The sequence below is a fragment of the Anomaloglossus baeobatrachus genome, chromosome 8, assembly GCF_048569485.1.
Source record: "Anomaloglossus baeobatrachus isolate aAnoBae1 chromosome 8, aAnoBae1.hap1, whole genome shotgun sequence".
Lineage (NCBI taxonomy): Eukaryota > Metazoa > Chordata > Amphibia > Anura > Aromobatidae > Anomaloglossus > Anomaloglossus baeobatrachus.
The window spans coordinates 35,756,498-35,784,179 of record NC_134360.1 but is presented as its reverse complement, the minus strand read 5'-3'; the positions used below and the strand labels follow the sequence as shown (position 1 = coordinate 35,784,179).

General features: G+C 49.1%; 1 protein-coding gene across 3 annotated transcripts; it reads left to right on the top strand.

Annotated features, from left to right (window-relative positions):
• The first annotated feature begins 256 nt into the window (after window positions 1-256).
• TADA3 (transcriptional adaptor 3) lies at window positions 257-27,682 on the top strand. Of its 3 annotated transcripts, none has more exons than XM_075321451.1 (9): window positions 257-274; window positions 3,557-3,780; window positions 18,133-18,380; window positions 18,540-18,645; window positions 22,962-23,106; window positions 23,519-23,622; window positions 24,932-25,041; window positions 25,129-25,314; window positions 27,227-27,682. In XM_075321451.1, exons 2-9 carry the CDS (start codon window positions 3,574-3,576, stop codon window positions 27,417-27,419), a joined length of 1,299 nt encoding a protein of 432 aa, XP_075177566.1. In that variant the 5' UTR covers window positions 257-274; window positions 3,557-3,573; the 3' UTR covers window positions 27,420-27,682. The 3 variants fall into 3 exon arrangements, with proteins under 3 accessions (XP_075177566.1, XP_075177565.1, XP_075177567.1); XM_075321450.1 differs by lacking the exon at window positions 257-274 and adding an exon at window positions 629-789; XM_075321452.1 differs by lacking the exon at window positions 257-274 and adding an exon at window positions 630-789 and having other exon boundaries at window positions 22,962-23,103.

Below are 27,682 nucleotides of genomic sequence, written 5' to 3'. Positions count from 1 at the left end.
AAAAACTTGCCCACATTATACCCTCACCACCTTGCATTTATCCCCCTCACCTCAACATGGTATTTTCCCAATATTTTAAATGAGTTTCTATTGATCGGTTTTGGAATTACAGATAATTATGAAACGGTACACCCCTCTGGAGAGAAAATGGTCGCGACTTTTAAGCTTCTCACCATATTAGGGCATATGGAATGCATGAAGAAGAAACCATCATGAACAAATAGGGGTGATCATTTTATCAACGGACGCAACTTTCCACTTTTTTAATCCAGAGGTAAATATACATATAAATATGAATAAATTATAAAACTAAATACAAATTGAAAATATAATTTGATGTATTGCGTATATTTATATGTCTATTTTATATGAGAAAAATCAGGGTCCCCCCCTTAGTTACTATGGATCAGTCTTACTCCAAGCCAGCCCTCTCTGAGGTGTTGTTGGACTGTACCATTTTTCCCCTCACAGTAAGACGTGATGTTTTACAGTAATAGTGATCGTTACTGTACTGGGAATTAGGGCTTTATATAGTTCGTTGTGATATGTATAATATACACTGAGTGGGGGTGGTAATCTCCTCAGTAATTCGCTTTTGTTTCATCGACTCCCCCCTTTCCCCAGTGAATGGTGTCTTCCACGGCCCCGGTTATTGAGTAGGCTGGCACACGGGCCTCAGACGGCTCCGCGCTGCCACCTGCCGGCTCCGGGCGCTCAGAGGCGGGGATACACCGAGGAGACGGGTGATGGCGGCGGCGTAGTGCGGGCCGTGGTGTGCAGTGAATGAATGTAAGTCGGCGGCATTATTGCGCTATGGCCACGGGCTGAGCCGGGCTCCCTAATGGCGCTTCGTGCGCACAATATGCGTCCTCCTGCGGAGCGTTATCAGTAAATGCAAGAGTGCGGCAGTTGCCCATAGCAACCAGGTGCAGTGCTGCAATCTGGTTGCTACGGGAAGGGGATTGTGCTTTTTTGCATTAATTTTGATACCTCTCCCCCATATTAATGCTGCATTTCCTAAGATAAGGTCGGCTCATGGCGTCTGTGGTTGGATTGTGACCGGCGCCAAAAAATATCGGAAAGCTGCAGCTGATGGCGGCGGTGCGCCAGGTTCAGACGCCGTACAGGGCAGTCCCGTCTGAGAGAAGGGGTTTCTGGAAGACTGTCGTCTCCCGCTACATAGGTTTAACAAACTGTGCCTTACTCACCCTCCACAGGTCCAGCATTATGTATCAGCGATTGGCTGCAGCGCTGTTTAATATGTCAAACTGCCTTAATCACACTTCACAGGTCCAGCACTACGTATAGATGATTGGCTGCAGCGCTGTTTATGTGATGTCAAACTGAGCCTCAATCACTCTCCACAGGTCCAGTACTATACATATCAGTGATTGGCTGCAGCGCTGTTTGTGATATAAACTAGCCCTACTCACCCTCCACAGGTCCAGCACTACGTATCGAAGATTGGCTGCAGTGCTATTTGTGATTGTAAAATATCCTTACTCACCCTCCACAGGTCCAGCACTTCTTATTGCTGATTGTCTGCAATGCTTTTTCCGTTACGCCAAACTGGTCTTACTCACCCTCCACAGGTCCAGCACTATGTATCAGCGGTTGGCTGCAGCGCTGTTTGTGATGTCAAACTGGGTCTTATTCACCCTCCCTGGGTCCGGTCTAGCACTTCATACCAGCGTTTAGCTGCACCGCTGCTTGTGATGTCAAACTGAGCTTTATTCGTCCTTCTCGTGCCCAGGGTTCCCTATCAGCGATTGTCTGCAGCGCTGTTCATGTGCCGTCAGCGCTGTTCATGTGCCGTCAGCGCTGCAGACAACAAAAGACAGACCTGGATCAACGGCAGAGACTCTGCACCGGACCTGGGGAGCAGGAGTAGGCCACATTTTGTTTACTTTTCTCAAGCTCTATGCTGGAAGTGCCGTTTTAACTGCCTCATTCATGCACTTAGAGGAGCTGATTTGATCTTCAGGTCTAAATCCTCCAGTGTGAGCTTTTCTGCTCCCATCCTCATAGCCAGACCCCACTTACACATTCTCTCCCTGTCTGAGGATGGGAGCAGAAAAGCTCACACAGGAGGATTTAGACCTGAAGATCAAATCAGCTCCTCTAAGTTCATAGATGAGGCAGTGAAAACAGCACTTCCAGCATAGAGCTTGAGAAAAGAGGACACAAGATATATGGTACTGTTATATATCACAGAGATTCATAACCCTGCAAAGACTGATCGATAGTAATAATAGGGGGAGATAAATAATCAGCTCCTCTAAGTGCAGGAACAAGGCAGCTAAAACAGCACTTTTCAATGGGGAAAAGGGAAGCAGCAAAGTAGTGGGGTGTATTACAGGGCTTTTTTTCGTCACCCGAACTTGACAGCCTCGTATATGCCTTTCAGGCTGCGGTGTTGGGATCAGGAGACCCACAGTCAATCTGGACATTGCGGTCCACAACTGTCAGGTGTGATACCGGCCTTGGACCTCATGGGTGGCCGTACCCAAAATCCCCCCCCCCCCCCCCACAGGGCCAATGGCTGTACGTTTTTGGCTCCAGGATCCGGCTGGGGTAGCTGGAGTTACAGCCAAGTTTTGGGTTTTATCCTCAGTCTAAACTGCAGAAAACTGTAACAAACTGTCAGCTGCAAATGACGGCGGGAATAATAATATAATATTTATTCATTTATATAGCGCTATTAATTCAATTGCGCTTTACATACATTGTAACACTGTCCCCATTGGGGCTCACAATCTAAGTTCCTTACCTGTATGTCTTTGGAGTGTGGGAGGAAACTGGAGAACCCGGAGGAAACCGACGCAAACACGGGGAGAACACACAAACTCCTTGCAGATGGTGTCCTTAGTGGGACTAGAACCCAGGACCCCAGCGTTGCAAGACTGCAGTGCTAACCGCTGAGCCGCCGCAAGACTGCAGTGCTAACCGCTGAGCCGCCGCAAGACTGCAGTGCTAACCGCTGAGCCGCCGCAAGACTGCAGTGCTAACCGCTGAGCCGCCGCAAGACTGCAGTGCTAACCGCTGAGCCGCCGCAAGACTGCAGTGCTAACCGCTGAGCCGCCGCAAGACTGCAGTGCTAACCGCTGAGCCGCCGCAAGACTGCAGTGCTAACCGCTGAGCCGCCGCAAGACTGCAGTGCTAACCGCTGAGCCGCCGCAAGACTGCAGTGCTAACCGCTGAGCCGCCGCAAGACTGCAGTGCTAACCGCTGAGCCGCCGCAAGACTGCAGTGCTAACCGCTGAGCCGCCGCAAGACTGCAGTGCTAACCGCTGAGCCGCCGCAAGACTGCAGTGCTAACCGCTGAGCCGCCGCAAGACTGCAGTGCTAACCGCTGAGCCGCCGCAAGACTGCAGTGCTAACCGCTGAGCCGCCGCAAGACTGCAGTGCTAACCGCTGAGCCGCCGCAAGACTGCAGTGCTAACCACTAAAGTGAACAGGGCTGCTCCTTCTGTTTTCAGTGGTGCTGATTGATCATACATGGTTTGACGCATTATGGGATGACCTGATTATGGATTTTTCTTTTTCGCCCCTCTAGTTTTGCCCGTTTCCAACATGAGCGAGTTAAAAGATTGCCCGTTGCAGTTTCACGAGTTTAAGTCTGTGGACCACGTGAAGTTGTGCCCTCGGTATACGGCCGTGCTCTCCCGCTCGGAGGACGATGGGATCGGCATCGAGGAGCTGGACACGCTGCAGCTAGAATTAGAGACCCTGCTGTCCTCGGCCAGCCGCCGGCTGCGGGTGTTAGAGGCAGAGACGCAGGTAAGGACTGGAGCCAACCGCACATGTACGATCACTGACGGCCCGGCCATGTCTGTGTGACCGGCGACCATGCAAACATAAGGGTCAGACATTAAACTCCTGATCTCCTCCGGCATCATCTGTAGGTGGAGAGGTGAGACCCCCCCCCCCATCACCATACACATTAGATCGCTAACCAGTCCAGGTGACTTTAGTCTAATGTGTACAGGCCCTTAAAGGGAACCTGTCAGGTGCAATATGCACCCAGGACCACCTAACCGTCCCTGTATCTGGTAGCATAGATAAAGAGATCTTTAGAAAAAGTATTTCTAAAGATCCCATATAATATGCTAATGAGCAAAGGGACTAGTCGTGAAGGCGTTAGTTCCCTTGGCTAGTCGGCCCCCTTAGCAGATAAGCACGCTCCTGTGGGCATGCAAATCAATGTGCATCATCAGAGGATGGTCACGTTCACCGCTCTGCTGCCATCGCTTCCGGCTCCTGGATTTATGCTTGGTGTGCATGATCTCAGATTTTCGGTCATGCACACTATGAAGGCGGGGGTACGCTTCCTGGCTTCAAACTCATGTATTGCGCATGACCGGAAGTCTGGGGTCATGTGCACGGAGTTGAAATCCAGGAGTCGGACACGATGGCGGCGGAGAGGTGAGTGAGATCATCCTCTGACGCTGTACATTCATTAGCATGATAGCACGCCAACAGAAGCGTACTAACATGCTAAGGGGGCCGACTAGCCAGGAGAAGGAATGTCCTTGCAACTAGTCGGTGGCCTCATTAGCATATGATAAAGGATGTTTAGAATACATGTGCACTGACCCTACGCCTGGCGTCTGAGGCGGTGCAACGGACACAGGTACGCACGTCCCTGGTGGGAAAGGCTTATATCGCTCCACCAGTCAACTTTACAAATGATGATACATCAATTTTTTTAACATTCATTGCAGAAACAGTTTTAATATACAATTATTATCATCCAGATCCAATAATTAACCATGCATTGAAAAAGAGACTTACATAAAATGTATATTTATAGATAGATTTGGCATATATCTCTCAAATACAGAAACTTGAACTATATGTATTATTGGTAGGACAGTGTAAGAAGATATAATTATAGAGTACTGTAGTAGGATAAAACATACAGTATTCTTTTTATGTCAAAAAAGCATAAACAAGTTAGCCCCAAGAAATATTACCCAACGCGTTTCGCCTCCTTGGGTGGAGGTTCATCAGGGGTATAAATATTACATATGTTCCATAGTGTATCACACGTTGTAATATATCAGTTTAGATTCTCGTTCTTCAAATAAAGATATTTTTACAATTTAATAGAATTCATCAATGGGACCTCTTTTCCATTCATAAATATAGCCTCACTCTGATGAAATATTTCACAACAGAGGGCTCTCAGCCCATAACCTATAGAATGAAAAAGAGAAAAATATTCACATATATAGAACATTCTCTTATGCCGCTTACAAAATTCTCCATAAGGTGTATAAGGACCTCAGTATATAACAAGAAACTGTTACTCACAGGTCAGTGAACCCTTCAATGGTTAATCAGTTGTTTTTATAAATCCATTCAGGAAAAACATTCCTGTGTCAAAAAAAAAAAAGGGAAAATAATAAGACCCTTTTTAAATGCAACAGTAGAGAAATGAAAAGAGTGGAGGAACAGCCACCATAGAATGCCTCTAATGAGAAGTATAAAAAATACCCCAGATACTTCAAATGACATTACAACCATTTAACACAAACCACAATCCACTTACTGCATGTTTCATCAGAAGTAAGTATCTTTATTTGAAGAATGAGAATCTAAACTGATATATTACGTGTGATACACTGTGGAACATATGTAATATTTATACCCCTGATGAACCTCCACCCAAGGAGGCGAAACGCGTTGGGTAATATTTCTTGGGGCTAACTTGTTTATGCTTTTTTTTTTTTGACATAAAAGGAATACTGTGTGTTTTATCCCACTACAGTACTCTATAATTATATCTTCTTACACTGTCCTACCAATAATACATATAGTTCAAGTTTCTGTATTTGAGAGATACCGTATTTTTCGGACTATAAGATGCACCGGACTATAAGACGCACCCTGGTTTTAGAGGAGGAAAATGGGAAAATAAAACTTTAAGCAAAAAAATGTGGTCATGACACACTGTTATGGGGCGAGGATCTGCTGCTGACACTGTTATGGGGGTAATGTCCCCAAATTCTCTACTAAGGTACCCCATCCTGGTAATGATCCTCCTGCCTTGTATATGATCCTGCTATAAACCCCCATTCTGCTCATATACCCCCGTCCTGCTTATATACCAGCATCCTGCTCATATACCCCCATCCTGTTCAGATACTCCCATCCTGTTCATATACCCCCCATCCTGCTATATGCCCCCATCGTGCTCATATACCATCCTGGTATATAGCCTGTATCCTATAGCACAGAGAAAAAAAAACAAACGTTTATACTCACCTTTTCCTCACTCCCTGCAGCCGATCATCTTCCTCTCTGCACCACTGACACGTGTGTGTGTGTGTGTGTGTGTGTGTGTGTGTGTGTGTGTGTGTGTGTGTGTGTGTGTGTGGCCGTTCCCCTGCAGCACGCGATGTCTTCCTGTCTGTGCCGATCAGCTGACCAGCACAGACAGGAAGACAGCGCGTGCTGCAGGGGGACGGCTCCACTCACGGGGATGGGTGAGTACACTGATTCACTGCACCCCGCGCTGATGATAACGCGCGGGGAGCAGTGAATACAGCCGCACATGATCACTCCAGGCTGTAATTGCCAGGGGTGATCATGCGGACCGGCTCTTTACTATGCGCGCGTCCCCGCTCGTCCTCCCGCCCACCTGTCAGCGCCGGCTTCTGCGCTGAGAAATGGGCGGGAGGATGGGCGTGCATATGTAATGAGCGGGCACACGTGGTCACAGCAGACTGCTACAGCCTGCTCGTGCCCCCGATGACCCGCTCCACCGCAGCACCTCATTCCCCGCAGCCACAGTCAGACCATAAGACGCACCCCCAACTTTCCCCCAACATTTGGGGGAAAAAAAGTGCGTCTTATGGTCCGAAAAATACGGTATATGCCAAATCTATCTATAAATATACATTTTATGTAAGTCTCTTATTCAATGCATAGGTAATTATTGGATCTGGATGATAATAATTGTATATTAAAAATGTTTCTGCAATGAATGTTAAAAAAATGATGTATCATCATTTGTAAAGTTGACTGGTGGAGCGATATAAGCCTTTCCCACCATTTGCTGGGATATACCGCTGGCTGGTCCACTAGACTGTATTTTATATTGTACTTTAGACCCTTAGGGTATTTTATATTTTTCCGAACACTCAACCCCCTCACCCCCCCCTCACTTTGTTTCAATATATTGATATTTAATAAAAGTTGAAAGAAAAAAATTTTAGGAGTATTTTTTTCTGTGATTATATTTTCAGGCTACTCCCCTTTGATCGTTTTTTCTGTGATTTGTTTTACGCACGTCCCTGCCGATGTCGCTGGGCAGTAGGCATAGAATAGCATGTAAGCACGCTTCTGTGGGTGTGGTAACATGCTAAGAGGGTGGACTAGTCGGGGGAAGTTAACTCCCTTGTGATTAGTCCCTGGCCTCATTAGCATATCATAAAGGATATTTAGAAATACTTTTCTTTGTCGCTCCTAATTGGGAGACCCAGACAATTGGGTGTATAGCTATGCCTCCGGAGGCCACACAAAGTATTACACTAAAAGTGTAAAGCCCCTCCCCTTCAGCCTATACACCCCCCGTGCTGCTACGGGCTCATCAGTTTTTATGCTTTGTGCGAAGGAGGTCAGACATGCACGCATAGCTCCACAGCTTAGTCAGCAGCAGCTGCTGACTATGTCGGATGGAAGAAAAGAGGGCCCATAACAGGGCCCCCAGCATGCTCCCTTCTCACCCCACTCTTGTCGGCGGTGTTGTTAAGGTTGAGGTATCCATTGCGGGTACGGAGGCTGGAGCCCACATGCTGCTTTCCTTCCCCATCCCTCAATTAGGGCTCTGGGTGAAGTGGGATCCTTTCGGTCTCCAGGCACAGGAGACCGTGCTCCATCCACAGCTCCTGAGGACCCTGCTGGATAGGAGCCGAGTATCGTTCAGGGACATGGCCCTGCTACTTTGAGGTACTCTGTGTCCCCGTGGGGACCGCGCACAGCAACACTCCAGCATTGCTGGGTGTGCTAGTGCACCGGGGACAGCAGCGCTGACTGCGTTTGTGCCATTACACACTTCAGCGTCGCTGAGTGTGTTCGTGTAGGGGGACTGCCGCGCTGACCGCCGCTGCCATGGTTATCACTGCGGCGCGGCTGGGACTGTTAGTGCGCCGGGGACTTCCGCGCCGACCGCGCTTATACGGCGGCCGCGCTTATAACTATAGTCCCCGGCTTCTGCGGCCTAGTCTCGTTTTCTTCCCGCCCCCAGCCCTGCCAGTCAGGGGAAGGGCGGGACGCTGTACAGGACGGCAGCGCTGAGGGCTGGAGCATGCTTTGCATACTCCACCCCCCTCACTCTGCACAGTGGGGCACCAGTTCCCGCACTTTTCTGGGTCACGCCCACGGCTCCCTCCTCTCCTCAGGACGCCGGCAGCCATTCCTGTCAGCTCTGCTAACGCTGGAGAGGAGAGACAAGCTCAGGGAGACCCAGGCAGGATTTCTGGTGCCCACACAACCGCTTTGCGCAGGCGGTAAGCAGCACCTGTGGTGCTGGCCCCACTAGTGCAGAAGTGTACTTATAGATTATATGATTATAGACTATACTTTACACTGTATGTTGCACTGTTGATTTTTGTCTATATACCCTCCTGTATTGCTCAGAGGAGACAATAGCATGTCGTCCACAAATAGCAAGGGTGCCAAAGCACAGACTTACTATGCTGCCTGTGCAGCATGTACGGCTATACTGCCGGCAGGTTCCACTGACCCTCATTGTGTGCAATGCTCGGCCCCTGTGGCACTTTCTCAGCCGGAGCCTCTGCTAGGGGTGGCCCAGGGAGATCCACCTGTTAACGCTGTACAGGTGACATGGACGGAGTTTGCAGTTTTTACTGAAAGACTTTCTGAGACTATGGCTAAGATATTAGAAGCCTTGCAGTCCAGGCCGGCATCTCAAGCCAGGGGCACTGTGGAATCATTGCCCCCTGGTCCCCCTCAGTTGGAACAGCAATGTCCTCCCGGGGTGTCTCATGGATCCCAGGGTGAGGTCTCTGACACGGACCGCAGCCCCAGACCGATTAAGCGAGCTCGCTATGATATCCCCTCGACATCATCACAATGTTCAGGGTCTCAGCGAGAGGACTCTCTGTATGATGAAGCGGAGCTAGCTGATCAGGATTCTGATCCTGAAGCCGCTCTCAACCTTGATACTCCTGATGGGGACGCCATAGTGAATGATCTTATTGCGTCCATCAATGAAATGTTGGATATTTCTCCCTCAGCTCCTCCAGTGGAGGAGTCAGCTTCTCAGCAGGAGAAATTCCGTTTCAGGTTTCCCAAGCGTACAAAGAGTATGTTTCTGGACCACTCTGACTTCAGAGAGGCAGTCCAGAAACACCAAGCTTATCCAGATAAGCGTTTTTTCCAAGCGCCTTAAGGATACACGTTACCCCTTCCCCCCTGACGTGGTCAAGGGCTGGACTCAGTGTCTCAAGGTGGATCCTCCAATCTCCAGACTGGCGGCTAGATCCATAGTTGCAGTGGAAGATGGAGCTTCACTCAAGGATGCCACTGACAGACAGATGGAGCTCTGGTCGAAATCCATCTATGAAGCTATCGGCGCGTCTTTTGCTCCAGCATTCGCAGCCGTATGGGCACTCCAAGCTATCTCAGCTGGTCAGGCGCAAATTGACGCACTCACACGTACGTCTGCGCCGCAGGTGGCGTCCATAACCTCTCAAACGTCGGCATTCGCGTCCTACGCTATTAATGCTGTCCTGGACTCCGCGAGCCGTACGGCGGTTGCAGCCGCCAATTCGGTGGCAATACGCAGGGCCTTGTGGCTGCGCGAATGGAAGGCAGATTCGGCTTCCAAAAAAGTGCTTAACTGGATTGCCATTTTCTGGCGACCGTTTGTTTGGTGAGAGATTGGATGAAATCATCAAACAATCCAAGGGAAGGGAAACATCCTTACCCCAAGCCAAACCAAAAACACCCCAACAGAGGAGGGGACAGTCGAGGTTTCGGTCCTTTCGGGGTGCGGGCAGGTCCCAATTCTCCTCGTCCAAAAGGCCTCAGAAGGATCAGAGGAACGCCGACGCATGGCGGTCTAAATCACGCCCTAAAAAGACCGCCGGAGGTGCCGCTACCAAGGCGGCTTCCTCATGACTTACGGCCTCCCCACACCGCATCCTCGGTCGGTGGCAGGCTCTCCCGCTTTTGCGACACCTGGCTGCCACAAGTAAAAGACCGTTGGGTGAGACATTTTGTCTCACGGTTACAGGATAGAGTTCAGCTCTCGTCCTCCGACTCGATTCTTCAGAACATCTCCGCCTCCCGAGCGAGCCGAGGCTCTTCTGCAGGCGGTGGGCATTCTGAAGGCAGAAGGAGTGGTGGTCCCGGTCCCTCTTCAGCAACAGGGTCACGGTTTCTACTCCAACCTGTTTGTGGTTCCAAAGAAGGACGGGTCCTTCCGTCCTGTTTTGGACCTAAAACTGCTCAACAAACACGTAAGGCCCAGGCGGTTCCGGATGGAATCCCTCCGCTCCGTCATCGCCTCAATGTCCCAAGGAGATTTCCTAACATCGATCGATATCAAGGATGCTTATCTCCACGTACCAATTGCTCCAGAGCATCAGCGCTTCTTGCGCTTCGCCATAGGAGACGAACACCTTCAGTTCGCGGCACTGCCGTTCGGCCGGCCGACAGCCCCAAGGGTTTTCACCAAGGTCATGGCTACAGTAGTTGCGGTCCTCCACTCTCAGGGTCACTCAGTGATACCTTACTTAGACGATCTGCTGGTCAAGGCACCCTCTCAAGAGGCATGCCAACACAGCCTCAACGTTACTCTGGAGATTCTCCAGAGTTTCGGGTGGATCATCAATTTTCCAAAGTCAAATCTGACACCGGTCCAATCGCTGACATATCTTGGCATGGAGTTTCATACTCTTCCAGCGATAGTGAAGCTTCCGCTGGACAAACAGCGTTCACTACAGACAGGGGTGCAATCTCTCCTTCAAGGTCGGTCGCACCCCTTGAGGCGCCTCATGCACTTCCTGGGGAAGATGGTGGCACCAATGGAAGCAGTCCCTTTCGCGCAGTTTCACCTGCGTCCACTTCAATGGGACATCCTACGCAAGTGGGACAGGATGCCGAAGTCCCTAGACAGGGACGTCTCCCTCTCTCAGGCAACCAAAGCTTCCCTTCGGTGGTGGCTTCTTCCCACCTCATTATCGAAGGGGAAATCCTTCCTACCCCCATCCTGGGCGGTGGTCACGACGGACGTGTTTCAGGAGATCTGTTGCCGCTGGGGGATGCCGGACGTCGACCTAATGGCGTCACGGCACAACAACAAGGTCCCAACATTCATGGCTCGATCTCAAGATCACAGAGCTCTGGCGGCAGACGCCTTAGTTCAGGATTGGTCGCAGTTTCGGCTTCCTTATGTGTTTCCTCCTCTGGCACTGTTGCCCAGAGTGTTACGCAAGATCAGGGCCGACTGCCGTCGCGCCATCCTCGTCGCTCCAGACTGGCCGAGGAGGTCGTGGTACCCGGATCTGTGGCATCTCACGGTCGGCCAACCGTGGGCACTGCCAGACCGACCAGATTTCCTGTCTCAAGGGCCGTTTTCTTTGTCGCTCCTAATTGGGAGACCCAGACAATTGGGTGTATAGCTATGCCTCCGGAGGCCACACAAAGTATTACACTAAAAGTGTAAAGCCCCTCCCCTTCAGCCTATACACCCCCCCGTACTGCTACGGGCTCATCAGTTTTTATGCTTTGTGCGAAGGAGGTCAGACATCCACGCATAGCTCCACAGCTTAGTCAGCAGCAGCTGCTGACTATGTCGGATGGAAGAAAAGAGGGCCCATAACAGGGCCCCCAGCATGCTCCCTTCTCACCCCACTCTTGTCGGCGGTGTTGTTAAGGTTGAGGTATCCATTGCGGGTACGGAGGCTGGAGCCCACATGCTGCTTTCCTTCCCCATCCCTCAATTAGGGCTCTGGGTGAAGTGGGATCCCATCGGTCTCCAGGCACAGGAGACCGTGCTCCATCCACAGCTCCTGAGGACCCTGCTGGATAGGAGCCGAGTATCGTTCAGGGACATGGCCCTGCTACTTGGAGGTACTCTGTGTCCCCGTGGGGACCGCGCACAGCAACACTCCAGCATTGCTGGGTGTGCTAGTGCACCGGGGACAGCAGCGCTGGCTGCATTTGTGCCACTATACACTTCAGCGTCGCTGAGTGTATTTGTGTAGGGGGACTGCCGCGCTGACCGCCGCTGCCATGGTTATCCCTGCGGCGCGGCTGGGACTGTTAGTGCGCCGGGGACTTCCGCGCCGACCGCGCTTATACGGCGGCCGCGCTTATAACTATAGTCCCCGGCTTCTGCGGCCTAGTCTCATTCTTTTCCCGCCCCCAGCCCTGCCAGTCAGGGGAAGGGCGGGACGCTGTACAGGGCGGGACGCTGTACAGGTCGGCAGCACTGAGGGCTGGAGCATGCTTTGCATACTCCACCCCCCTCACTCTGCACAGTGGGGCACCAGATTCCCGCACTTTCTAGGGCACGCCCACGGCCCCCTCCTCTCCCCAGGACGCTGGCAGCCATTCCTCTCAGCTCTGCTAACGCTGGAGAGGAGAGACAAGCTCAGGGAGACCCAGGCAGGAATTCTGGTGCCCACACAAACGCTTTGCGCAGGCGGTAAGCAGCACCTGTGGTGCTGGCCCCACTAGTGCAGAAGTGTATTTATAGTTTATATGATTATAGTCTATACTTTACACTGTATGGTGCACTGTTGATTTTTGTCTATATACCCTCCTGTATTGCTCAGAGGAGACAACAGCATGTCGTCCACAAATAGCAAGGGTGCCATGGCACAGACTTACTATGCTGCCTGTGCAGCATGTACGGCTATACTGCCGGCAGGTTCCACTGACCCTCATTGTGTGCAATGCTCGGCCCCTGTGGCACTTTCTCAGCCGGAGCCTCTGTTAGGGGTGGCCCAGGGAGATCCACCTGTTAACACTGTCCAGGTGACAGGGACGGAGTTTGCAGTTTTTACTGAAAGACTTTCTGAGACTATGGCTAAGATATTAGAAGCCTTGCAGTCCAGGCCGGCATCTCAAGCCAGGGGCACTGTGGTATCATTGTCCCCTGGTTCCCCTCAGTTGGAACAGCAATGTCTTCCCGGGGTGTCTCATGGATCCCAGGGTGAGGTCTCTGACACGGACCGCAGCCCCAGACCGACTAAGCGAGCTCGCTATGAAATTCCCTCGACATCATCACAATGTTCAGGGTCTCAGCGAGAGGACTCTCTGTATGATGAAGCGGAGCTAGCTGATCAGGATTCTGATCCTGAAGCCGCTCTCAACCTTGATACTCCTGATGGGGACGCCATAGTGAATGATCTTATTGCGTCCATCAATGAAATGTTGGATATTTCTCCCTCAGCTCCTCCAGTGGAGGAGTCAGCTTCTCAGCAGGAGAAATTCCGTTTCAGGTTTCCCAAGCGTACAAAGAGTATGTTTCTGGACCACTCAGACTTCAGAGAGGCAGTCCAGAAACACCGAGCTTATCCAGATAAGCGTTTTTCCAAGCGCCTTAAGGATACACGTTACCCTTTCCCCCCTGACGTGGTCAAGGGCTGGACTCAGTGTCCCAAGGTGGATCCTCCAATCTCCAGACTGGCGGCTAGATCCATAGTTGCAGTGGAAGATGGAGCTTCACTCAAGGATGCCACTGACAGACAGATGGAGCTCTGGTTGAAATCCATCTATGAAGCTATCGGCGCGTCTTTTGCTCCAGCATTCGCAGCCGTATGGGCACTCCAAGCTATCTCAGCTGGTCAGGCGCAAATTGACGCACTCACGTACGTCTGCGCCGCAGGTGGCGTCTATAACCTCTCAAACGTCGGCATTTGCGTCCTACGCTATTAATGCTGTCCTGGACTCTGCGACCCGTACGGCGGTTGCAGCCGCCAATTCGGTGGTAATACGCAGGGCCTTGTGGCTTCGGGAATGGAAGGCAGATTCGGCTTCCAAAAAGTGCTTAACTGGATTGCCATTTTCTGGCGACCGTTTGTTTGGTGAGAGATTGGATGAAATCATCAAACAATCCAAGGGAAAGGAAACATCCTTACCCCAAGCCAAACCAAAAACACCCCAACAGAGGAGGGGACAGTCGAGGTTTCGGTCCTTTCGGGGTGCGGGCAGGTCCCAATTCTCCTCGTCCAAAAGGCCTCAGAAGGATCAGAGGAACGCCGACGCATGGCGGTCTAAATCACGCCCTAAAAAGACCGCCGGAGGTGCCGCTACCAAGGCGGCTTCCTCATGACTTACGGCCTCCTCACACCGCATCCTCGGTCGGTGGCAGGCTCTCCCGCTTTTGCGACACCTGGCTGCCACAAGTAAAAGACCGTTGGGTGAGAGACATTTTGTCTCACGGTTACAGGATAGAGTTCAGCTCTCGTCCTCCGACTCGATTCTTCAGAACATCTCCGCCTCCCGAGCGAGCCGAGGCTCTTCTGCAGGCGGTGGGCATTCTGAAGGCAGAAGGAGTGGTGGTCCCGGTTCCTCTTCAGCAACAGGGTCACGGTTTCTACTCCAACCTGTTTGTGGTTCCAAAGAAGGACGGGTCCTTCCGTCCTGTTTTGGACCTAAAACTGCTCAACAAACACGTAAGGACCAGGCGGTTCCGGATGGAATCCCTCCGCTCCGTCATCGCCTCAATGTCCCAAGGAGATTTCCTAACATCGATCGATATCAAGGATGCTTATCTCCACGTACCAATTGCTCCAGAGCATCAGCGCTTCTTGCGCTTCGCCATAGGAGACGAACACCTTCAGTTCGCGGCACTGCCGTTCGGCCTGGCGACAGCCCCAAGGGTTTTCACCAAGGTCATGGCTACAGTAGTTGCGGTCCTCCACTCTCAGGGTCACTCAGTGATACCTTACTTAGACGATCTGCTGGTCAAGGCACCCTCTCAAGAGGCATGCCAACACAGCCTCAACGTTACTCTGGAGATTCTCCAGAGTTTCGGGTGGATCATCAATTTTCCAAAGTCAAATCTGACACCGGTCCAATCACTGACATATCTTGGCATGGAGTTTCATACTCTTCCAGCGATAGTGAAGCTTCCGCTGGACAAACAGCGTTCACTACACACAGGGGTACAATCTCTCCTTCAAGGTCGGTCACACCCCTTGAGGCACCTCATGCACTTCCTGGGGAAGATGGTGGCAGCAATGGAAGCAGTCCCTTTCGCGCAGTTTCACCTGCGTCCTCTTCAATGGGACATCCTACGCAAGTGGGACAGGAGGCCGACGTCCCTAGACAGGAACGTCTCCCTCTCTCAAGCAACCAAAGCTTCCCTTCGGTGGTGGCTTCTTCCCACCTCATTATCGAAAGGGAAATCCTTCCTACCCCCATCCTGGGCGGTGGTCACGACGGACGCGAGCCTGTCAGGGTGGGGAGCAGTTTTTCTCCACCACAGGGCTCAGGGTACGTGGACTCAGCAAGAGTCCTCACTTCAGATCAATGTTCTGGAGATCAGGGCAGTGTATCTTGCCCTAAAAGCGTTCCAGCAGTGGCTGGAAGGCAAGCAGATCCGAATTCAGTCGGACAACTCCACAGAGGTGGCTTACATCAACCACCAAGGTGGGACACGCAGTCGGCAAGCCTTCCAGGAAGTCCGGAGGATTCTGCTGTGGGTGGAAGCCACAGCATCCACCATATCCGCAGTTCACATCCCGGGCGTAGAAAACTGGAAAGTAGACTTTCTCAGTCGCCAGGGCATGGACGCAGGGGAATGGTCCCTTCACCTGGACGTGTTTCAGGAGATCTGTTGCCGCTGGGGGATGCCGGACGTCGACCTAATGGCGTCACGGCACAACAACAAGGTCCCAACATTCATGGCTCGATCTCAAGATCACAGAGCTCTGGCGGCAGACGCCTTAGTTCAGGATTGGTCGCAGTTTCAGCTTCCTTATGTGTTTCTTCCTCTGGCTCTGTTGCCCAGAGTGTTACGCAAGATAAGGGCCGACTGCCGCCGCGCCATCCTCGTCGCTCCAGACTGGCCGAGGAGGTCGTGGTACCCGGATCTGTGGCATCTCACGGTCGGCCAACCGTGGGCACTGCCAAACCGACCAGATTTGCTGTCTCAAGGGCCGTTTTTCCATCTGAATTCTGCGGCCCTCAACCTGACTGTGTGGCCATTGAGTCCTGGATCCTAGCGTCTTCAGGATTATCTCAAGAGGTCATTGCCTCTATGAGACAGGCTAGGAAACCAACGTCCGCCAAGATCTACCACAGGACGTGGAAAATATTCCTGTCGTGGTGCTCTGCTCAGGCGTTTTCTCCCTGGCCATTTGCCTTGCCCACTTTTCATCTCAATCAGGACATCTCCTTACCCTCGTTTTGTCCTCATCCAGTTCACCAATGTGAAAAGGATTTGCACTTGTTAGATCTGGTGAGAGCACTCAGACTCTACATTTCTCGTACGGCGCCCCTGCGCCGCTCCGATGCTCTCTTTGTCCTTGTCGCTGGCCAGCGTAAAGGGACACAAGCTTCCAAATCAACCCTGGCTCGGTGGATCAAGGAACCAATTCTCGAAGCTTACCGTTCCTCGGGGCTTCCGGTTCCCTCAGGACTGAAGGCCCATTCTACCAGGGCCGTGGGAGCGTCCTGGGCCTTGCGACACCAGGCTACGGCTCAGCAGATGTGTCAGGCGGCTACCTGGTCGAGCCTGCACACTTTCACGAAACACTATCAGATGCATACCTATGCTTCGGCAGATGCCAGCCTAGGTAGGCGAGTCCTTCAGGCGGCAGTTGCCCACCTGTAGGACGGAGCCGTTACGGCTCTATTATGAGGTATTATTTACCCACCCAGGGACTGCTTTTGGACGTCCCAATTGTCTGGGTCTCCCAATTAGGAGCGACAAAGAAGGGAATTTTGTTTACTTACCGTAAATTCCTTTTCTTCTAGCTCCAATTGGGAGACCCAGCACCCGCCCCTGTTTTTTGTATACACATGTTGTTCATGTTAAATGGTTTCAGTTCTCCGATATTCCTTCGGATTGAATTTACTTTAAACCAGTTTATAATTTTTTCCTCCTTCTGGCTTTTGCACCAAAACTGATGAGCCCGTAGCAGTACGGGGGGTGTATAGGCAGAAGGGGAGGGGCTTTACACTTTTAGTGTAATACTTTGTGTGGCCTCCGGAGGCATAGCTATACACCCAATTGTCTGGGTCTCCCAATTGGAGCTAGAAGAAAAGGAATTTACGGTAAGTAAACAAAATTCCCTTCTTTCTAAAGATCTCTTTATCTGTGCTCCTAGATACAGAGACAGTTAGGCAGGGATTAGCAATATACACCCAGAACTGCTCGTAATACTGGGTGCATATTGCACCTGACAGGTTCCTTTTTAAGTCTCTGTAGGATAAAAGGTTCCCCCTGCAAGTGTCATAGGGGTTGTTCACCATGGGACAATTTTTTTTTCTTCTTTTTTTTTAATTTTATTTAAATGCATGTACTTGAGTCTAAATTTTTGCAAATGTTTCTTTAGAAATTTTGCACCTTTTTTTTTAGCTCCGTTTTCTTGTACGTTCAACTTTTGTTGTAGTCTGTGCTCATAAATCACCTAAGATTTCAGAAAAAGACAGAAGTCACAAACTCCTTATCAGACTGTCATAGCGAGCTCACTGACATATTCTCAGTTAACTCGTTCTGCAGCCAGTAATATAGATTGGAGCACAGAGACTGCAGACGTCAAATGGTGCAACTTTCGTAATGAAACCCAAGTGCAAAAAAAACTTTTTTAAGCCCAAATTGCATGTATTTAGATAAGAAAAAAAAAATTGTCCCCCCCCAAAAGGGAGCATCACCTGATTGATGCTACCCAAACCACAGCGGAGGGTCCCAGCACTTTTTTTTTGGGGGGTGGGGGGGGGTTGACCTTGACCAGGGCATATAGTCATAGGCTATGAACAGTTTTACTGATCAATTTTACTTATAATTTATTGTTTTTATTTCTTTTTAGAAATATATGGTAAATTGGCTGTTACTGCTGTCACTGTTTGTGGACGGGGCACACAGACGCTATCGCCTACCTGGGAGATGGTGTCTGACGTCTTCTCGTTTTCCACCAGATCCTCACAGACTGGCAGGATAAGAAAGGAGACCGGAGGTTTCTGAAGCTCGGAAAGGAGCATGAACCGGGCACCCCCGTAAAACACAAACCCAAAAAGCCAAAGCTGGAAGGTAAAGGAAGCCACGCCTCCGGGACCGGCCCGGGAAGACCCAAATCTAGAAACTTACAGACAAAAATCCAGGAGTACGAATTCACGGACGACCCAGTGGATGTTCCCAGAATACCCAAAAACGATGCCCCAAACAGGTAGGGGAAAAATCAAGAATCTTCTGCATGAATCAGGAGGCTCAGGATGATCAGGGGCCAGATAGAAAAATAAAGTAATGGCTTTTTTTTTTTTTTAAACAAGCTTGTTCTGGTATCTGCCTCAGGTTTTTTACATAATCGTCTCACGTTGCCTTTCAGATTTTGGGCGTCTGTTGAACCGTATTGTGCAGACATAACCGCAGAAGAGATCAAGGTCTTGGAGGATCTGCTCAAGACGCCCGATGACGAGGCCGACTACTACAAAGTACGATCGGAGCTGCACGCTCGTCCGAAATGCAGTGGTCAACTCCTCGCCGTTTCATTACTAGGACTCAGTACTACTATCCCCAACATCCGTGTATTATTTCCTTTTTTACAGCCCCATTAGGGCTATGTGCCCACAGGACAATGTACCCGCAGGTTTCTCGCAGCTGCTGCCCGGAATCCGGAGCTTTTCATTGCTGCGGGATTCAAGCATTTTTGTTGCGGTAAACCTGAGGAATTCCCGCTGTATCTCCATAGTGGAGGGCCGGGAATTCCGCAGATATTTCCACATGAATAATTGACATGCAGTTACGTGCGGCTGCGGGACATCCGCAGCATATTCCGCAGATACCGCAGCATTGGTACAGCACTCCCCATGTCCCATAGGGTAACATGGGGAGTGTCTGTACTTGCTTAAACTTGCAGATTTGTCTGGAAAATCCAGATTTATCCACTGGTACAGAGTCCCGTGGGCACATAGCCTTAAGCGGGCTTTACACGCTACGAGATTGCTACAGCGATCTCGTTGGGGTCACGGATTTTGTGACGCACATCCGGCCGCTGTAGCGATCTCGTTGTGTGTGACTCCTAGGAGTGATTTTGGATCGTTGCAAAAAACGTCCAAAATTGCTCCTCGTTGACATTGGGGATCCATTCTCAAATATCGCTGCTGTCGCGTGGGCGATGTTGTTCCTTGTTCCTGCGGCAGCACACATCGCTCCGTGTGACCCCACAGGATTGAGGAACCTCTCCTTACCTGCCACACGCCAGCAATGAGGAAGGAAGGAGGTGGGCGGGATGTTCGTCCCGCTCATCTCCGCCCCTCCGCTTTGATTGGCCGGCCGCTTAGTGACGTCACGGTGACGTCGCTGTGATACCGAACGTCCCTCCCCCTTGAAGGAGGGATTGTTCGGCAGTCACCGCAATGTCGCCGACCAGGTAAGTGCGTGTGACGCGCTGCCGTAGCGATAATGTTCGCTGCGGCAGCGATCACCAAATATCGGCATAACGATTGGCTAGCGATGTCGCAGCGTGTAATGCCCGCTTTAGTCTTGTTTTTAAAAAAAAAAAAAAAATTATTAGAATATAAAATTAAGCCCCATTAATTCCACTGTGCTGTACACGAGCACCGGAGAACGGCAATAACAGCCCTATTTCCATCGCTGCATTTCATAGCTGAGAAGAAAACCTTTTCATCCAGGCGGTACTAATGAGGGGTCGAGCGACAGATCGAGCAGCTGAGCTCTGTGTGGTTTCTGCAACTCCCATTCATTTCTATGGGGGATCCAGACCCATTCAGGCATGTAGGACGCTCCCCAAATATGCATGATTTTAAGCACCATTGATATATATCGACTCCTTAATTACACCAGAGTTAAAGGGAACCTGTCGCCAGATTTTGGCATTTCAAACTAAAACTAGCACCGTAGCTGCTGGCTTTCCTAATCTGCGCCTCCTGTCCCTCCTTTCGCCATCCTCTTGTGCTGATTGATGTGGATGACTCCTCGGACTCCATCCACGTAGGCAGGCAAGATCTCGCGCCTGCGCAGAAGTATTCACCGCTCGCGCAGGCGCACTTCGTTCTGCCCTATTACAGGCAGAGCCAAAAACATAAGTGTGTGCTTGCGCAAACCTGGTGAGTGCTCTGCATAGGCGTGAGATTTTGCCCGGCAATGTGGATGAAGCGGGTGACGTCTTCCACATCGCTGGGAAAAATCTCGCGCCTGCGCAGAGAACTCGCTTGATCGTGCAGGTGCACCTATGTTTTTGTTTTTTTTTTGTTTTTTTTTTGGCTCTGCACGCAATTGGGAAGAGCAAAGTGCGCCTGCGCGAGCAAGGAATGTGTCTGCACAGGCATAAGATTCTGCCAGTCTACATAGATGGCATCCTAGGTGTCAATCAGCACAAGAGGATGGTGAAAGGAGGGACAGGAGGCCCAGATTAGGACGCCCATCGGACTGGACAATTTACATACAGGGCAGGAGATTTTCTAAAGCTATTTGTGGGGGTCAGGGGGTAACGTGCACCTACAGTTAGGTCCAGAAATCTTTGGACAGTGACACAATTTTGGCGAGTTGGGCTCTGCATGCCACCACATTGGATTTGAAATGAAACCTCTACAACAGAATTCAAGTGCAGATTGTAACGTTTAATTTGAAGGTTTGAACAAAAATATCTGATAGAAATTGTAGGAATTGTCACATTTCTTTACAAACACTCCACATTTTAGGAGGTCAAAAGTAATTGGACAAATAAACCAAACCCAAAAATTTTTATTTTTTTTCAATATTTTGTTGCGAATCCTTTGGAGGCAATCACTGCCTTAAGTCTGGAACCCATGGACATCACCAAACGCTGGGTTTCCTCCTTCTCAATGCTTTGCCAGGCCTTTACAGCCGCAGCCTTCAGGTCTTGCTTGTTTGTGGGTCTTTCCGTCTTAAGTCTGGATTTGAGCAAGTGAAATGCATGCTCAATTGGGTTAAGATCTGGTGATTGACTTGGCCATTGCAGAATGTTCCACTTTTTTGCACTCATGAACTCCTGGGTAGCTTTGGCTGTATGCTTGGGGTCATTGTCCATCTGTACTATGAAGCGCCGTCCGATCAACTTTGCGGCATTTGGCTGAATCTGGGCTGAAAGTATATCCCGGTACACGTCAGAATTCATCCGGCTACTCTTGTCTGCTGTTATGTCATCAATAAACACAAGTGACCCAGTGCCATTGAAAGCCATGCATGCCCATGCCATCACGTTGCCTCCACCATGTTTTACAGAGGATGTGGTGTGCCTTGGATCATGTGCCGTTCCCTTTCTTCTCCAAACTTTTTTCTTCCCATCATTCTGGTACAGGTTGATCTTTGTCTCATCTGTCCATAGAATACTTTTCCAGAACTGAGCTGGCTTCATGAGGTGTTTTTCAGCAAATGTAACTCTGGCCTGTCTATTTTTGGAATTGATGAATGGTTTGCATCTAGATGTGAACCCTTTGTATTTACTTTCATGGAGTCTTCTCTTTACTGTTGAGTTAGAGACAGATACACCTACTTCACTGAGAGTGTTCTGGACTTCAGTTGATGTTGTGAACGGGGTCTTCTTCACCAAAGAAAGTATGCGGCGATCATCCACCACTGTTGTCATCCGTGGACGCCCAGGCCTTTTTGAGTTCCCAAGCTCGCCAGTCAATTCCTTTTTTCTCAGAATGTACCCGACTGTTGATTTTGCTACTCCAAGCATGTCTGCTATCTCTCTGATGGATTTTTTCTTTTTTTTTCAGCCTCAGGATGTTCTGCTTCACCTCAATTGAGAGTTCCTTAGACCGCATGTTGTCTGGTCACAACTTCCAAATGCAAAACCACACACCTGTAATCAACCCCAGACCTTTTAACTACTTCATTGATTACAGGTTAACGAGGGAGACGCCTTCAGAGTTAATTGCAGCCCTTAGAGTCCCTTGTCCAATTACTTTTGGTCCCTTGAAAAAGAGGAGGCTATGCATTACAGAGCTATGATTCCTAAACCCTTTCTCCGATTTGGATGTGAAAACTCTCATATTGCAGCTGGGAGTGTGCACTTTCAGCCCATATTATATATATAATTGTATTTCTGAACATGTTTTTGTAAACAGCTAAAATAACAAAACTTGTGTCACTGTCCAAATATTTCTGGACCTAACTGTATATAGAATGCAGCACAGGCACTGCTTGAGGTGGTAGTTTTAGTTTAGAAGGCCAAAATCTGGTTACAGGTTCCCTTTTTAAACAGTTTGTTCTCACATCTGGTATTGCTGACATTTCTTTAGGTCATCCATATCAGGCAGGGGCCACCAAACATTGGTCTATTAGCTCCGCTCCTATTCACTTAAATAGGACCTGATCTCCAGTACTCGGCAGTGGCCGCTGCGTATTGTACGGAGGTGTGCTGTTTGACGCCATTTAATTTCTACATCTGGCCACTGCTAATAACATCTGATCGATGGATGGTGGCAGCTGTCCACATTTATGTCCAAATTTTGCAAGTAAGAGGGGTCCGGTTATCCACAGCTTGAGATATTTTCCAACATAAAACATTGTAAATTATAAAGGGAACTGATACCGGTTAGCAACCATTTGTGATACATGGAACGCAGAAAGCTGCGGCACATGGACTACTTGTGCTTTCTGAGCAAGGCCAGGGCTGGACAGTGACATGGTAGGCAATGTGGCCAAAACGCCGAGCGTCACTGCAGCCTCCCGTTTCCTATTGCATCTGTTATCATATTGGCAGACCAGGTTTTGGGGAAATAGAGGGTTAACGTGTCATGTCGTATATGCCTTTCAGATCCCACCACTCGGGAAACATTACTCCCAGCGTTGGGCTCAGGAGGACTTACAGGAGGAACAGAAAGATGGCGCCCGGGTCTCTCTGGCGGGAGACAAGAAGAAAGGACCTCTAGGACCTCTGACCGAGCTGGACTCCAAAGGTAGTCGTCCCCTGAGCTGATGAACGAGCTCCATCCTCCGGGATCTCATGAATCGCCTTCTATCATTGCAGCTACTTTCTTCTCAAGTCTGCCAGTTCTGCCCACGACCGCCTCTTCTTTTCCTCCTAGGAAGTAGCTATGCTGCAGCCGCCATTTTTTACAGCTACGGAGCTAACCTGTAGTCACAGGGTCACCCATACGATCACCTTTGTTGCTCCTTCTGTTAAGCTTTATATTGTATTCCCTGCAGTTTCTGACTATGTAATGGGGGGGGGGGGGACACAAAAGCGCAAAAAAAACCCTAAAATTCACCTGGTCATGAAGTTAGACTAAACTATGCGTAGATGGATTCCCAGTGTTACACTGATCTCCCTCTTGTGGTCACATCATCTAACATGTCTTTTACTGCATCTAGATGTGGACTCCATGCTAAAAAAGTCAGAATCCCAGCATGACCAACCCGACGATGGCTGCCCATTTGGTCACCTGACGCAGCGTCTGCTGCAGGCTCTTGTTGAGGTAATTGACCTTTTTTTTTTCCTCTCTCCTTTTAATCACCTACTTGAGATCATGACTGTATTTGGCACATTTTAAGGCGGGCAGGTTGTCAGCCAAACGTTTATTGGGTTGACGTCTATTTCTCCAATTCTCCTTATTCACATGCAAGCTCAGATCAGCTGAGTAAGGGTATGTGCGCACGTTGCTTTTTACCTGCTTTTTACCTGCTTTTTTGCTGCTTTTTCTTCTGCGCTGTTTAATGCCAAAATGGATGTGTTCTTCTATTCAAGCAAAGTCTATGGGAATTTGGGTTTCTTGTTCACACTATGTTGTTCAAAATGCTGCCTTTTTGTGGCAGAACTTTGGTCAAAAACTCAGCTTTGCAGTGCAAAACCCAAATGGCAAAAACAATTGACATGTTGCTTCTTTGAAAAGCTGAGTTTTTGACCAAAGTTCTGCCACAAAAAGGCAGCATTTTGAACAACATAGTGTGAACAAGAAACCCAAATTCCCATAGACTTTGCTTGAATAGAAGAACACATCCATTTTGGCATTAAACAGCGCAGAAGAAAAAGCAGCAAAAAAGCAGGTAAAAAGCAGGTAAAAAGCAACGTGCGCACATACCCTAAAGCATCAGGCGGGTTGTCCATGGTTGGCCCCAGGCGGGGTTGTCCGTGGTTGGGGGGGGCCCCCCAGGCGGGGTTCTCCCCAGTCCCTACATTTATATGGCTGACTGGTCCTGTCAAAAACTATGGCTTCAGGAGTCATTGATGTGGCAAACAGCTATAGATTCTCTCATCTGAGAGAATTGGGCCATTTATACAAATGACACTCTGATCAGAGTTTGATCCAATTGTGAACATGGTGTAATATGATTCTCTTGGATGGGAGAATCTGAGCACGGTCTGAGGAGAAGATGGAGACATTTTGGTCTCGAGTCATTCAGTGCACGGAAATCAGACTGCACTCAGATGTCATCCAAGTGCAGTCCGATGATTCTCACACACTATTTAACTTGCATTGCTGAACGGAATCCAAATATCGAATCAAAGTCTGGCATGCTGCGTTTTTGTTTTTTTTTCTTTTTTTTCTCTTGGACCAGCTTGGTACAAGGGAAAAATCTGACATGAGCGGCCCCATAGGTTAACGTTGGTCCTAGTGCAACCCGATGTTTTGTCGGATCGCACTTTGATACAAAATACAGTGATGTGAGTGAGCCCGTACAGTGAGTGTGGGCACCTTTACCTGAAGGCACTGCTACGTTTGCGGTATCTCCTGGTGGTTGGATGTATGGTTACTATCTTATTACTCTTGTATGTCTGGGCTACAGGAAAACATTATTTCCCCCATTGAAGACTCCCCAATTCCTGAAATATCCGGGAAAGAGTCGGGGACTGATGGAGCCAGCACGTCACCCCGGAGTCAGATGAAACCGTTCAGGTATCTGTCGCACGCTTTTTTTCGGTGCCGTGTACCCCTTCATTTTATTTCTTGTAGTAAATGGTCCGGGGTAACCTTTTCTTTCAGTGCCCCCCACACAAAGTCGTTAGAGGTCCGAATTAAGGAAGAGCTGATAGCGCAGGGTCTGCTGGAGTCGGAGGATCGACCGGCCGAGGACTCTGAAGATGAGGTCTTGGCCGAGCTACGCAAGAGACAGGCCGAGCTTAAGGCTCTCAGCGCTCACAATCGGGCCAAGAAACAGGAGCTGCTCAGGTGATGGCATCCAAAAGAGACAATCAAGTCTGTTAGTCCAGCACAGTCCATAGTCCTGTGCCAGATTAGCAGCTCTGTATAGATCCTCTTTATAATTGTGTCCTGCTATGGGGCTGTGTCACCAGTGGAGTCTGGCAAGTGTCCGATTTACACTCTACGTGTCAGTCTGACAATTGGGGGCAACCTGTCGTCTGATTTATGCTGCCCGAACCACAGCAGTATGAATCTGAGTCTGGCGGTATTACTGCAGTCGTTTATGGTTTACACTAACTCTTCGACATTTTCCTTTGAAAACCCTGCCGGGGACTATGTATCTCAAATGATTGGTCCAAGAGGCGGGTCCTCAGTATCTTCTCCCCGCCCCTATCCCTTTGACTGACAGGTCTCTCCCTATTTATGCTCACAACCTTTCAAGGTTTGTTTCCGCTGAAACACTGCAGCGATTCAGGGTAAAAAAAATATTATGGGATTGAGGGGCGTGCTGTGACTAATTAGGGGTAACAGCCGCTCTACCCTTTAGTGAACAGAGTTGTGCGGTCCATTACGCATGCTGGGGAGGTGCAGAACCTACTTATTTTAAGGGGGGGGACACTGATATGAGGGGAGGCAATATCTACTATTACTTGGCTGTGGGTAGTCCAGCAGAGTCTCAATGTCTCTCTGCACCACTCATTAACCCCTTAACGACCGCGGGCGGTAAAATTACGTCCTAGCGGTCATAGGGTTCATCTCCCGCTCCTGCCGGCGGCAGGAGATCGGCGCACATCTCAGCTGATTTATACAGCTGAGATGTGTGCCTGCCAGGCACAAGCGGAATCCTTATCCGCCCTTGCTGTTTAACCCTTTAAATTGCGCTGTCAATAAGTGACAGCACCATTATAATAGCAATCGCAGTAAACGTTTAGATACCGCCGGAAGTCACATGACGTGGTTGTAAATCACATGAATCATTATTTCACCCGGCCGAGAGCTGGGTGAGACAGTAAATGAGTATATCTGCTGTTCACGGTTCTGTAGCTGTGATCAGCAGATATGGCAGAGCGATCAGACTGCTGATCCATTGAGTCCCCTAGGGAACCCAGTAAAATTAAAAAAAAAAAAAAAAAAAAAGTTTTAAAAAAATTAAACCTAAAAGTTCCAGTCACCCGCATTTCATCCCATTGAAAATTAAAGGGTTAAAAAAATATACAAATTTGGTATCGCCGCGTTCAGAAATGCCCAATCAAAATATAAAATCAGTTAATCTAATCGGTAGACGGCGTAGTGGCAAAAAAATTCCAAATGCCAAATTACATTTTCTGGTTGCCAAACATTTTGCGCTAAAGGCGATCAAAACGTAGCATCTATGCAAAAATGGAACAGTTAAAAACGTCAGCTTGAGACACAAAAAATAAGCCGTCACTGAGCCATAGATCCCGAAAATTGAGAACGCTACGGGTCACGCAATATGGTGTAAAACGTGCGCCGCTTTTTCGGAAAAACTTCAGATTTTTTTTTTTTTTAACTCCTTAGATAAAAGTAAACCTATACATGTTTGGTGTCTACGAACTCTCAACAACCTGAGGCATCACACCCACACATCAATTTTACCATATAGTGAACACCTTGAATAAAATATCTCAAAAACAATAGTGCTATCACACTTATTTTTTGCTATTTTTCCGCATTTGGAATTTTCTTGCCGTTTTCCAGTACGCTATATGGTAAAACTCATGGTTTCATTTAAAAGTACAGCTCGTTCTGCCAAAAAACGAGCCCTCACATGACCATATTGACTGAAAAATTTAAAAAGTTAAGTCTCTCGGAATAAGAATGGCGATAAAAAAACAAACTTGGAAAGCGCAAAATCGTCCGGTCGTGAAGGGGTTAACTGCAATAATCCTAATCCCATTTATTTTTTTTCTCTCTCCAGATTAGCAAAGGAAGAAATGAACAAGCAGGAGCTCCGGCACAGGGTACGCATGGCCGACAACGAGGTTATGGACGCTTTCCGAAAAATCATGGCCGCGCGGCAGAAAAAAAGGACTCCGACCAAAAAGGAGAAGGACCAGGCGTGGAAGGCTCTGAAGGAAAGGGAAAGCATATTAAAACTGCTGGACGGGTGAGCAGCGGTGACCGGAGGACGCTGCGTGCACTTGAAGGATCGGACGCTCCGCCATTGTGTCACGATTTGTCGCTACTTTTTTCACAACGTGTCGGTGTCTCGAAGGAGGAACTTTTTTGTTTTTACAATTGTTTGTCGTATTTTTGTGTTATTTTATTGTGCCAGTGTCCTTTTTTTTGTTCTTATTTTTATTTTAAACCATGACCCTCGTGTTATGAGATTATTTTCAAAGAATATTGATAAAATAAAATGATTTATGGAAGA

Bases quoted from the DNA above. Each gene is read 5' to 3' on its own strand.
- TADA3 (XM_075321451.1), top strand. From the start codon at position 3,574: ATGAGCGAGTTAAAAGATTGCCCGTTGCAGTTTCACGAGTTTAAGTCT. The intron at 18,646-22,961 runs GTACGATCGGAG...TATGCCTTTCAG, and splicing joins ACGAGGCCGACTACTACAAA to ATCCCACCACTCGGGAAACA. The intron at 23,107-23,518 runs GTCGTCCCCTGA...TACTGCATCTAG, and splicing joins CGAGCTGGACTCCAAAGGTA to ATGTGGACTCCATGCTAAAA.